Source organism: Callithrix jacchus, chromosome 12, assembly GCF_049354715.1.
Source record: "Callithrix jacchus isolate 240 chromosome 12, calJac240_pri, whole genome shotgun sequence".
NCBI lineage: Eukaryota > Metazoa > Chordata > Mammalia > Primates > Cebidae > Callithrix > Callithrix jacchus.
In genome coordinates this window covers 114277399-114291312 of record NC_133513.1, presented here as the reverse complement: position 1 = coordinate 114291312, position 13914 = coordinate 114277399, and the positions used below count along the sequence as shown (strand labels likewise).

At 35.8% G+C, this 13914-nt stretch overlaps 1 protein-coding gene across 4 annotated transcripts in view; it reads right to left on the bottom strand.

Annotated features, from left to right (window-relative positions):
* Positions 1 to 13914, bottom strand: part of WDR11 (WD repeat domain 11) — a 59864-nt gene that overhangs the window by 38790 nt on the left and 7160 nt on the right. For all 4 annotated transcript variants that reach the window (XM_035269279.3, XM_078344083.1, XM_002756667.7 and 1 more), the window contains 7 exons: positions 13533 to 13706; positions 10580 to 10766; positions 8308 to 8473; positions 7417 to 7531; positions 6096 to 6291; positions 5694 to 5797; positions 2171 to 2347 (listed from right to left, as the gene is read on the bottom strand). In XM_035269279.3, coding sequence (XP_035125170.1) covers positions 2171 to 2347; positions 5694 to 5797; positions 6096 to 6291; positions 7417 to 7531; positions 8308 to 8463 — 748 coding nt within the window. In that variant the 5' untranslated portion in view covers positions 8464 to 8473; positions 10580 to 10766; positions 13533 to 13706. The remainder of the gene's footprint in view (positions 1 to 2170; positions 2348 to 5693; positions 5798 to 6095; positions 6292 to 7416; positions 7532 to 8307; positions 8474 to 10579; positions 10767 to 13532; positions 13707 to 13914) is intronic.

The following is a 13914-nucleotide window of genomic DNA, read 5'->3' as shown; positions in this document are numbered from 1 at the left end:
AATACCTAAATGAGTCTTTAGTACTGAGAAGTCAGCCATTAAGCTGAGACATGTTGGCCACAGAACAAACGTGGTAAAGTTTTCACTACAAATCACTTGTTAATAGACTGGAGAAGAAAGCCAGAAGTCAGCAAATAGCATCTTAAGAAGAAATGTTGAGCTTCAAACAGAACTGAGGCCTCAGAAATAACGCCACACATCTACAACCATCTGATCTTTGACAAACCTGACAAAAACAAGCAATGGGGAAAGGATTCCCTATTTAATAAATGGTGCTGGGAAAACCGGCTAGCCATATGCAGAAAACTGAAAAACTGGACCTCTTCCTTCCTTATATCTTATTCAAAAATTAACTCAAGATGGATTAAAGACTTAAATGTAAGATATAAAACCCTAAAAGAAAACCCAGTAATACCATTTAGGACATAGACGTGGGCAAAGACTTCATGACTACAACACTGAAAGCAATGGCAACAAAAGCCAAAATTGACAAATGGGATCTAATTAAAGAGTTTCTGCATGGCAAAAGAAACTATCATCAGAGTGAACTGGCAACCTACAGAATGGGAGAACATTTTTGCAATCTATCCATGTGACAAAGGGCTAATATCCAGAATCTACAAGGAACTTAAACAAATTTATAAGAAAAAAATAACCCCATCAAAAAGTGGGCCAAGGATATGGACAGACACTTCTCAAAAGAAGACATTTATGCAGCTAACAAACATATGAAAAAAAGCACATTACCACTGGTCATTAGAGAAATGCAAATCAAAACCACAATGAGATACCATCTCATGCCGGTTAGAATGATGATCATTAAAAGTCAGGAGACAACAGATGCTAGAGAGGATGTAGAGAAATAGGAATGATTTTACACTGTCGGTAGGAGTGTAAATTAGTTCAACCACTGTGGAAGACAGTGTGGCAATTCCTCAAGGATCTAGAACCAGAAATACCATTTGACTCAGCAATCCCCATTACCGGCTATAGACCCAACGGATTATAAATCATTCTACTATAAAGACACATGCACACGTATGCACAAATGTTTATTACAGCACTATTCACAATAGCAAAGACTTGGAACCAACTCAAATGCCCATCAATGAGAGAATGGATAAAGAAAATGTGGCACATATACATCATGGAATACTATGCAGCCATAAAAGAGGATGAGTTCATGTCCTTTACAGGGACACAGATGAAGTTGGAAACCATCTTTCTCAGCAAACTAACACAGGAACAGAAAACCAAACACTGCATGTTTTCACTCATAAGTGGAAGTTGAACAATGAGAACACATGGATACAGGGAGTGGAAACATCACACACTGGGCCTGTCAGCAGATGGGGGGATAGGGGAAGGACAGAATTAGGAGAAATACCTAATGCAGATGATGGGTTGATAGGTGCGGCAAACCACCATGGCACGTGTATACATATGTAACAAACCTGCATGTTCTGCACATGTATCCTAGAACTTAAAAATATTAAAAAAAAGGAGAAAAAAGTTTTGGAGAAATGTATTTTAACCATGCATACTTAATAGCAAACTAAATTTTGTTTTTTTCTCTATGCTGTAAAGAAAATTAGGTTCATCACATTACTATGAAATTAATGTGGCAGCAAGTTGAAATCCAGATAAATTTTTCTATCTATAACATAAAAATATGCAATTTCAAACCAAAAGGCAAATCTTAGTTTATAGGGACCAGAGCCACTTTAAAGAATATTTAATATATAACTCTTAGCAAAAGAAGAACCCTGCTATTAGACTATTAACCTTGTCTATATTTTTAGTCAATAAAGACCTAATGAACTGACATGACAGAAAGACTGGGGAGGTCCAATTACAGACAAGGGGCCCAGGATTCAGCTCTGCAGGGGTGTGCCTCCTAATATTTCAGAGATGAATGGACAGTGTCAAGAGACTCGACTGTCCAGCCTCAAGTGGATGAGACTTAGCGTTCCAATTCAGTATAAGACGGCTGGAGTAAAAGTACAGAAACAAATTTTTTTTAAGTTCCAAGATGAGTATCTACACTGTTTCCCTTAGCCGCTATCTCCTTTCGAAGCATCCTCAAAGAGAATAAAGGATCTTCTAGAAACTAGGAAACCTGAACATCTTCTAAAGTGAGTTAAAAAAAAAGACCAGGTCAAATACTCACCAACAGCCAGCAGTGGCTGATACGTCTTGATGTTTTTTGTGGTCAGTGGTGGACACATGCGGGTAGCAAACGGTGGGGCGGGCAGTCCTGAAAGCAGTCCTGTCAGCAGGAACTTGAGGTGCACTTCTCGCAGAACTGAACCTTTGGGATGTTCTTCCCCAGCAATTGCACTTTGCCCTGATTTGTAATAAAAATAACAAATATATTAACTATCATGTACGCTGATCTTGAAAATCTAAAGAAAAATTTCAGTAGAAATGCTCTTCAGGTCTAAAAGTATAATGTAGTACACTTAGCGGCTACAGTTATTAGGGACACAATGACTCTGTACCTGGCTATAGGACTTAAATTGCATCGACTAACACCTCAAAGGATAGACTACTCCCGAGTACTGCTGTCCAGAATACAGGGACCTATGTCTTCTAAGAAACATTGTTTTGGTCAGTGTTCCTGGTATTAAAGCACTAAACAGCCTTCAGAACGAAGCAAGACAACCTGGATGAGAGAACAGTTCCCGCAGAGTGAACTGCTGTACCACATTCTCATTTTACTGGCTTTTGAGAGGATTACTTTTCAATCTGATGTACTTTGTAAAGTACATATAAAATTGGTATTCATGAAAACCAGGTTTAAATAACCATTAATAATTTCTAACAAGAAATCTTAATGTGTCAGTGTAATTATAAAATATAAGCCTTATAAGTAAATATAAATACAAATATATGTTCATAAATCACATGTATAATATATAAGCCATCACTGTCAATAGTTAAGTCTTTTCACATACACCATTTGTGCTTAGGTTACCAAGTCTGAAACTAAAAAAATGATTCCAATAAAAATTATTCTAATAAAATGTAAATGTAAACAATACAACAAAATCAAGACTGTTTAAAAAGGGTATACAAATGTCCTTCCTATAAACTACTCTATAATATTGGGATTAACTTGCCAAAAATATAAAGAGTATGTGTCAGTGTATACATATATGTCTACATACACATAAACACAAACATATATACTGTGCGAAAGGAAAAATGTAAATAATTACTAAGAGTGGATGATGAATATAACTTATTGAGGCTTTAAAGTTGTTTTAATAATGTTATTTTTTAAATCCCTAAAATATATACAATAAAATAGCCAGCACTATAATCCTATTCAAATGATCCCTTAGGATTAGCCACATACCCAGTATCAATCTCTCTGGCTAAACCTTGGTTAAAAAAAGATGGAATGTGAAGGAATCCACACATACATATATTGGCTTTGAGTTGATTCCCAGGGAATGCCACATTTTTCTTCAAGTATTTTCCATAAGAAGCAATTTACAATGTAGGGCAGATTAGGCCTTAATAAGTATCATCAGCATTGATCCAGTGAATATAAATCAGCCCCTGTATTTAACTGAATTGCTTTTAATTATCACTAAGAACACAGTGAATTTCAAATTAAAAGTTTAAACTAAAATGTTTTCAAGTACGAAGCTTTAAGACTTTAAAAACTACATTGTCAAGAAATGCTATACAATCTGTACCCTTTTGTCTCTTAAACACGGTAATTTATATCACTTAGATACCTAAACAGCAGAAAATTTTGAACTACTGTGGCCTCCATATAACTGATTAGTTATGTGTATGTGTTTTTAATTCTTTTCACTAAGTTTTCATATTAAGAGTAGACAAGGTGAATTAACTAAAAAAAAATTGTGTTACTGATAAAATAAATTTTGCAAAACAAGATGTGTTCAGGCTTCCTCATATGGATTTATTTATATCTGGTAGAATAGATAGTGAAGAGAAAGAATTTTAAATATAATAGTAAGTATCACTGAACAAAAGAATTTCATAACTGGCAGAAATTGTGAAAAAACTGAGGCCTAGAGATGGATGATGGTCTTGCCCAAGATGACAGTGGAGCTGTCAGGACTGGAGGCCACTGCTCAGGAGCAGGCTCTGGAGCCAGGATTACCTGGGTCACACTTTGGCTATTCCATTGTGTGACTGTGTGACTGTGTGGTTTAAAGATTTAATCTCTCTGGGCCTGAGTTCTCATTTATATCAAATGGAGACAGTATTACTTATCTTGCAAAGTTGTAGCAAAGTAATATGTAGAATATTTAGCACAGCACTTAAAACAGTATTAAGAAACAAATCAACGCGATCTGATTAATATAATTAATAAGGTAACGCTCTTTCTTTTTTCTTTTTTTTTTGAGATGGAGTCTCACTCTGTCACCAGGCACCAGGCACCAGGCTGGAGTGCTGTGGTGATCTCGGATCACTGCAACCTCCGCCTCCTGGGTTCAAGCAATTCTTCTGCCTCAGCCTCCCAAGTAGCTGGGACCACAGGCACATGCCACCATGCCCAGCTAATTCTTGTATTTTTAGTAGAAACAAGATTTCACTATATTGGCCAAGCTGGTCTCAAACTCCTGACCTCAAGTGATCCACCGGCCTTGGCCTCCCAAAGTGCTCAGATTACAGGCGTGAGCCACTGTGCCCAGTCAATGCTCTTTCTAGTACATCACCTATCTAGTGATTCAACAACAACAACAAAACCCTCCTAAATAATATCTGTTTTCAATTACATTATGGTAGAATAAATAATGAAATAGAAAATCCTTTATAAACTACAGTCACAATTTTAAAAGAATTAAATGTCCAAATTGCTTGGCATATTTACAAAGTCTTAATAATTTCAAGTAGCATAAAATCTGAAATCACAAATTCTCATTTTTCCTTTAATATATATTGGCCTTATAATGATTAAAGCACTTTGAACATTTTTATCTCCAAAAATGATTGGTTGAAAGAATCCCCAATGTAAAAATAATTCATGTCAAAAAGTTAAAATAATATTTTCTAACACTGCTCGGTTACTTTATTCCTTCAGTAAATATTTACTACAAAACAGGCATGCACAAGGTACTGTGCTGAGTGCTGGGAAATACAAAATTGAATCAAACACCGCTCCACCCTTGTGATGCTTATAATTGATTAGATGAAACAGAAGTTAAAACACACACACACACAATACAATACAGCTGATAACTGTTAAAAAAAAACAAAAGAAGAACATTTAAATCAGACTTGGGAGATTAACGAAAGCAACACCTGAGTTGAATTTTGAATTAGGAGTAGCAGAGAGAAAGGAAGCATGTACTTCATTCCAAGCTAGGGACCAGCAAACGGGAAGGCCCTGAGTTGGCATGGCATCACTCAGCATTGGCTCTAGGTCCAAAACCCAGATGCCTAATGTCATTGCTTTCATTTACATCAGTCTCTCATGAATGAATACTTTCTATTTCCAAGAACCATAATGCACACCTATGCTACTTCAGGCACTTTTCTACTTAAGTATTTTATACCCCTCTGATTTATTTAAGAAAGAATGATTGCATGTTCTAGTTTTCTCAAGTATTAACTTTTTTGACTTTAAAATAATTACAAGTGAGTGACTATTAATTTTGCCCTTCAGAAAGAATACTTAACATGGAGTTAGAGGGGAAAAAAAAGCTTACCGATCATGTTATCTAAGGAAAGGTCTGGAAGTTTATTCTGTAGTACTCCTACAGGAATTCCACAGAAAGACACTGGTGAATACAAAGGTGACACACCAGAACTACTGCAAAGACATAATAATTAGAAGGTTTTACATATTTAAAATCTGCATTACGTATTAGGAATTCAAATTATCAAGTCCAGATCACGGCATTCTATTTTTATATTATTTATTCATCTTACCCACAGGTGAAATAGCTCTAGCAGATTTACCTAATGCCCTAATAATCTAAAGCCTTAATTATGACCTTAAAAATATTTTTATAGACAACCAGCCCCCCTATTTTCATGACTATGAACATTTTTTTTAAAAAGGAAACAGAAAACAAAAAACAAAACCATGATCCTGTAGATTCAATTACCTGTTTCGTGAATTCCGATTACACACTGCAGACTTGAGTTCCCATATCATGACCCTGCCATCACTCACTACGAGGGCAGCTGCATTCTCATTGACAGGACAGCACACCATACTGAAGGGACGGACGGTTTTTGTCACCCTGATTGCATCGCACTGGCTTCGTAAATCATAGGTAAGCTCCTGAACTGGATCTGGATCTTCACATAAAATTGTTTTAAGTATCAGAAAGCAACTATATCAATACCACTACTATTTGTTTCACTTGAAATAAAACCTCAACTAAATTTGGGCATCACTCCTTCACAAATGCAAATTCTGTCAAGAAGGGCTTCACTTTTTACAATTACTACCAAATTTTTTCCGAATATAAAGATAATTCACTTAATGACTGTACTAAGTTTAATCTACAAAATAACAACTATAATCAAGATATCTTGTTTTTTAATATTTTTAAAGACAGTGCTTTGAAAAAGGATCAACAGTGACATATAATTAATGAATAAATTTCCATCATAATTTGCAGTAGTCTACAAGCCTGAAAATAGCTCTACTTTTCAAAAGATGTGAAAATCACTTTAATCTTTACTTAGTACATCATTTCACAAAAACTATTTCTACTCTCCAATATAAGACTGACTTGACAACTAAGTGCTGTGGAGACTTAGTAATCTTTGTCACTTTACAATGGAAGTTCTTTTTTTTTTTGAGACGGAGTTTCGCTCGTTACCCAGGCTGGAGTGCAATGGCACGATCTCAGCTCACCGCAACCTCCGCCTCCTGGGTTCAGGCAATTCTCCTGTCTCAGCCTCCTGAGTAGCTGGGATTACAGGCACGTGCCACCATGCCCAGCTAATTTTTTGTATTTTCAGTAAAGACGGGGTTTCACCATGTTGACCAGGATGGTCTTGATTTCTTGACCTCAGGATCCACCCGCCTCGGCCTCCCAAAGTGCTGGGATTACAGGCGTGATACAACGGAAGTTCTTACAGCAGAGAAGCCACGGGGGCTTAACAACAAAGGCACACAGGTTGGACTTGTACTGAAAAAAATTGCAAAAGGTAACATCTACTTGGCGTGTGGAATGATCAAGAAAAAACAAAAAATTTTACTCTCTTTGATGTGTCCATGAGGTCCACTGTTATAACATCAAGAGATTAATTTTGGGCTTATACTTTTTTATGCCTCTTATTATACTACTTTAAACTTCCTCAAGGCAAGGAGTATCATTAACTCTATTCCTCGGCTGGTATTTGCCACATGAAGCTTTATAAAATAATTTTGAAGAAAAATAGAGTACATATTACTGTGAGACAGAGACTCACCTGGTTCCTCACTTGAAGTGGTAAAAATGTTATTATAAGATCTCCGAACACGTAAAGTTATACAACCATTTTCATGTAGACAAAATAAACCATCACGCTGAAAGCAGGGTATTACCTTTAAACAGAGGATATATTTATGTTTTAAATACAATAGATTAATAAAGTAAAATACAATAGATTAATAAATAATAAATAAAATAAATTAATATAATAGTTTTTTTTTTTTTTTTTGAGACGGAGTTTTGCTCTTGTTACCCAGTTTAGAGTGCAATGGTGCGATCTCGGCTCACCGCAACCTCCGCCTCCTGGGTTCAGGCAATTCTCCTGCCTCAGCCTCCTGAGTAGCTGGGATTACAGGCACGTGCCACCACGCCCAGCTAATTTTTTGTATTTTTAGTAGAGACAGGGTTTCACCATGTTGACCAGGATGGTCTCGATCTCTTGACCTCATGATCCACCCGCCTTGGCCTCCCAAAGTGCTGGGATTACAGGCTTGAGCCACCGTGTATAATAGATTAATAAAGTATATACTGTGAAACTCAAACTCATAGAGAATATGAGCAAAAGAAAAACAAAAGAAACCAAAATACACAAATTTCCAAACTTTAAAACTAAATGTACATTTAAAATATCCATTTATAATCCTAAAAAAATTTGTCTTTATCCATGCAACTTAAACAGTTCAATAAATATCTCAGGATCAGTCACAATTTCTAGGGTCAATCAAACCAATCAAAAGTCCAAGAAAAAAATCAACCTAAAATAGTGTTGTTAGTCTTTCAATAAACCGAAAAGAGAAAGTGGAGAACTGAAGACTTATGCAAGATTATGGCCTTTTTAATATAACTGTCTTAATAATTTTGGGGAATATAATGTATGAATCATAGATACCTGCAAAAATGGAACTCCTGTGCGTTCTATTGCAATCACACCCACTGTCTGATTCACCTCAAGGTCAAGGATTAGAATCTCTCGAGGATAGAGCAACAACATGTGATTTCTTTTTGAAGGCAGGTATGCCAGTTGAAGGCAATCATTGAGAGTCATGAATTCAGCACTGAGAAAAGTAAACATTTACTTGGGTCAAAGACTTCATTTACATCAAAGCTAATAAAAGATTTAATTTTGTACTTTACATATAAAAAACAACAATAAGAATGTACAATTCTTCCCTCAAATGACCAACACGGGTTGGCATCCAAAACTGAGACCTCTACTAGGTAACAAAATCCAAGCTATAATAATATTGTATAGGATAAGTAGAAATGTCAGTGTCTCTAAGTTTTGGAAATATTAAGTAGTAGAATATTATTAATATGTCCATAACAAGACATGGTAAATGATGATATAACAGCTGGCACGCACAAGATAGCTTTATTTTACTTTTACTTTGTTATTAAAAGTACTAGACAAACTGCTAAAATCAAGACTCAGGATTAAAACAGAAACATTTAGGGTAATTAGGGCTCCTGGACCAGGAGTTACTGGACTATCTGTATGGCTTTGGGCAAGTAACTTCCTCTTGGGTGCTTTCATTCACTTTTAAGCTGTCTTAAATCTTTTTTGAAACAAAGTTTCACTTAGATTATAGCATTTTCTCCTGTGTAAATAAAACAGATCAAACCATAAGGATTTTAAAAGACTGTCAGAGTCTGAAAAATCATTTTAATAATTTGTGATTGTTCCATACATTGAACCACCTTTTCTATAAGAAATACATTTCAATAGGAATAGACATACAATTATGTACTATTTTCATTTTACAGACTAATTCAATTAAAAGGCTTTGACATTTAAAATAAAGTTAGTTTATAGGACTAGAAAGAGGACTTTTTATTGAATTAAAATCCTGACTGCCATGTCTTAGTGGGGTGAGCTTGAGTAACTTTATTTAAAATGGTATGGGACTCAGTTTTCCTTATCTATTAAATGGGAATATTACTACTGCCAGAATTGTAGTAGGAGTACATTAATTAATAGATGTGAAAGCACCCAGAGCAGTTCTACTTGAAGAAATAATGTATTTCCCCAATACTCAAGATATACATATAATTCATATGAGAGAAAAGAGATACAAATCGTAACTTATAAAACTATTCAGACTGCCAAATACTTTCTCGCTTATGAGAGGGGATACATAAAAAATAGAAAGTTCTCTTAAGATACTTAAGAAGCAATCTTAAGTCATCTTGGCACCGGGTGAGAGCTAAATTAACTAGTGAACTTAACCAGTCGATGGTTTAATATATAAAAGTGATACTTACACACAAGTGCAAAATGTATTTGTAGAGCAATTTATATTTTTACCACATATTTTTCAAGTACTCACCAAGCCTAGATAATCTCAGCATATTAAAAATAAAAGCTTTCTGAAAATAAATGCCAAAACAAACAGACCAAAAAACCTGCCAAAGCAATAATATACAGAATATAGCTACAGGAAAAAGAAGGAAATCTATTTCTAATACATCCAAAGACTTAAACTTTTATTCAATTGTAACTTTTTAAACAATAACAGCCAACAGCTTCTAAATAAATGGTTACTAAGTATCAATGACTACATTGTATGTTTTACTTACATTATTGGATCTATTAATCTTTAAAACAATCCTATGAAATACTTTAAAACGCTATTTTAGAGACTGGGAGAGAGAAATTTGAGTAAGATTAAAGAAGTTTCTCAAAGTCATATAACTACAGCTTCCCCCAGAACCTTGGCTCTTCAGCAGGATGGGAGACATCTTCACCTGTATAAGACAAACACTCCGATTTTACTGATTAATGAGAAGGCACAGCATCTAAGTCAGGAAAATGTATTTAAAATGAGCATCCAGCTTTTGCGCCCAAATTTTTAATGCACTCAATAACCAGAACTTTAGGATCATCGTGTATTTTCAAAAGTAAAAATCAGAATTCAAAAATTTTAATCTATAAAAGTCAGTGGGGAAGTTTAGCCCAGCTAGTGGAAACAAATGCAATGTTAAATGCTGAATCTCCTCTTAGGGCAGGGGGCAAAATAAGGATTTTCTCCTACAATAAATTCAAAATTAGAAATGAGAAAAAGTAAGATTAAGAAAAACATCAGTCTTTGTACATCTCCAAAAATGATGCTTTCATATAGGATAAGTACACAAATGTTGCTAATTTTACACTTGTAACTTACCTAGGTTTCTCTTGAGTAATTAAAATTTTTACTTTATTTAGTGCTTTCTTGGCACCTGTGGCTGTTGCCAGCTTGTTATGAGCTGGGCTAGAGTGTGGGCTGGATATGTACACTTTTTTCCCAGGGCCTGAGGGAGGCTTGGATGGGGAGAAGTCTGAGATGAAAACAATACCCTCGCTGGTGAGCACTATATTGAGAAAGCAAAATTCTGATTAAAGTTTCATCAAGTTTAGCATACAGTTTTATTCCAGTACAATTTTGAGAGCATATAATAATTTTAATAATATATAACTGGCAATGTTATGCAGTCATAAGATAATGAGAACGTTCTCCAAGTTGAAGAGAAACAGGTGGTCTATTACAATTCATCAGAGGCCTCCAAGCTTGGCATTCTAAATTATGCCTTATATTAAAAAGATAACATAAGGTTATTGGCTGAAAGTACAAATGTTTGTTCTTCTAAATAAATTCAGTTCACGAACTTTCATTAGAAATCTTTCCTTACTATCCAGCACTTTGGGAGGCCAAGGTGGGTGGATCATAAAGTCAGGAGTTCAAGACGAGCCTGACCAACATGGTGAAACCCTGTCTCTACTAAAAATACAAAAATTAGCCAGGTGTGGTGGCATATGCCTGTAATCCCAGCTACTCAGAAGGCTGGGGCAGGAGAATCGCTTAAACTGGGAGTTGGAGGTTGCAGTGAGCCGAGATTGTGCCACTGTTCTCCAGCCCAAGTGACAGAGTAAGACTCCTTCTCAAAAAAAAAAAAAAAATCCCTTATTATATTCTAGTAACTTCAAAATTAAAATACTTTTCAATAAGATTCACACAGGAAGAAAAAATACCATACTTAAGAGGCTCTGCATATCACAATTATCTAAGTTCAAATATTTGATTTGATGACACCAAAGTTTTATTATGAGCTACTCAGTCTAAATATATTTTCTTTTTTTCCTAAGCATCAGACTGAACCTTAAGATGACTAAAGAATATTATTTTCACTTAATATTTAGGAAAAAAAGCAGTGGGTCCACAGTGGCTTACTAAGTGTACATGAAACAAAAATAGTCAAAGAAGGAGTATCATATTTAGCAATACAAATTATGCCTTTTTATGACTGAAAAAATAATCTCCCTCAACAATGGGGTTAATACTGGAAGATGGGAGCAGAAAAATCTTCCTCCTCTGGGTCCCAGCCCTCAGTGAGGCTGCTCTAAGCACAGGGAACAAGGATGCATTCAAGAGTTATGACAACCCTAGCAGACATTCAATATGAGTACCTCAAAGATGTTAGGTCAACTGATACTCTGAAAAGTACAGTGCTCTCACCAACCAAATTACAGCCATGTAAAGAGCTGATGTAATCAAGTTAACAAAAGGCCTCGTCTCCTTTTCAGGGTCAGAACTCATCCTTCAAGGGCCCGCCCCTCTGCTTCCCTTCTTTTGTGATGATGGCTCCTTCCCTGAGTCTGCCACCTGGGCCAGCCCTCCTAGGTGTTTCCCCAGCACTGCACCTATGTGAGTAAACTGGTGAGCGAGTGAGTATATGTATGCATATGTTCATATACAAACATTTATATACATAATAGGCTAAACACACTGTACTGTATTTATATAGCCACATTTCCCATGTTACAATAGTTGCAACTTGTCTGCCTTTCCCTTCCTCCTTTAACACATGCAGACACACACACACCCCTCAACAGAAGTCGATGGGTAAAAGTTAGAATTTTTAATCATTCAAATCTAGGAAAAGCATTCCTTACCATAGCTAATTCCCGTACCTCCTTCACATTTCTGATTATTATTAGAGTGAAGCCTACTTTGACCACTTTGTCTAATACAACTTTCATGCCCTCACCCCGCTTTCTTCTGCATCCCCTTTATCCTGTCTTTATACCACCTGTCACCTCTTACGATACTAGAATTTATCAATTCAGCGTTCATAGTTTATGATATACTTCTTCTCACTAGAATGCAAACTCTGAAGGCTCCTACCTTCTGGGAACAAAGATGTCTTGGTTCCCAGAAAAGCAGTAATAGCTCAAGAAATAGATCTGTTGGATGACTGAATATTTTCTAAACAATTTAGCCACAAAAAGATCTAAAGCAAATCTCATTTTTAGATCATTAGCTCAGAAAACATTAAAAGCATATTGGCAAAAACTATCTGCAAGAAAAAATTTGCTTAGGCTTATTTCTTCTATATGCATCTGTTTATGGCACTCAAAACAAATGACATGAATTAGGACAATTTTTTAAAAAGCAAGAATTAACTTGGCCACAGACTAAATGAAGTCCTTGATTCAAGTTATTTAAATGTTCTTAGAAAAACAAAAATTTTTTTTTTTTTTTGAGATGGAGTTTCGCTCTTGTTACCCAGGCTGGAGTGCGATGGCACGATCTCGGCTCACCGCAACCTCCACCTCCTGGGTTCAGGCAATTCTCCTGCCTCAGCCTCCTGAGTAGCTAAGATTACAGGCACACACCACCATGCCTGGCTAATTTTTTATATTTTTAGTAGAGACGGGGTTTCACCATGTTGACCAGGATGGTCTTGATCTCTTGACCTCGTGATCCACCCGCCTTGGCCTCCCAAAGTGCTGGGATTACAGGCTTGAGCCACCGCGCCCGGCAGAAAAACAAATTTAATTAAGTTTGAACTGGAATGTCAAAGTAACTCTGTCCCTGGCTAGTCTAATACTATTCACAAATTTAACACAGTGAAGGTGTATAGCTTGCTGATTTATATTTTTAATTATCATATTTGCAAATGATATAAACTTATGATTATGTGTATTAGCTGCAGATATATGGACTAGATATGCTTATCCACTCTGCTCAGTCATTATAACATTATAGATGTATAATGTGTATGTATTTATATATCATGTACATAGCATCATTATAAATATCTCACTTAACTCATTTTCCACAAGCAACTATTACTCACAAGTTAAATGTGAGGGATCAAAAGGGTCAAAAGAAAAAGAAAGAATGTTATCTGCATAGCTCTTCTTCCAGAGTTTGGTGCCAGTGTCTGCATTCCAGAGCACAATATAATTTGGTGGATGGATAGCAAGCAGTAAATCGCGGGAAGCATCTTGATTCCATAACCACTGAACATCTGGAAAGACCCAATAAATAAAGGCAAAATTCAGAAACGATCCTCTTCAAAACACTTGGCTAACTTTTCCTTGATGTATAGTTTTTAAATTATAATCCTTAAAAACTTAACCATCAGCCCCAAATGTGGTGTGTGTGTGTGTGTGTGTGTGTGTGTGTGTGTGTGAAGATTCCAGAGAAGCTAATTTTATATAAAAATAAATTGTCTG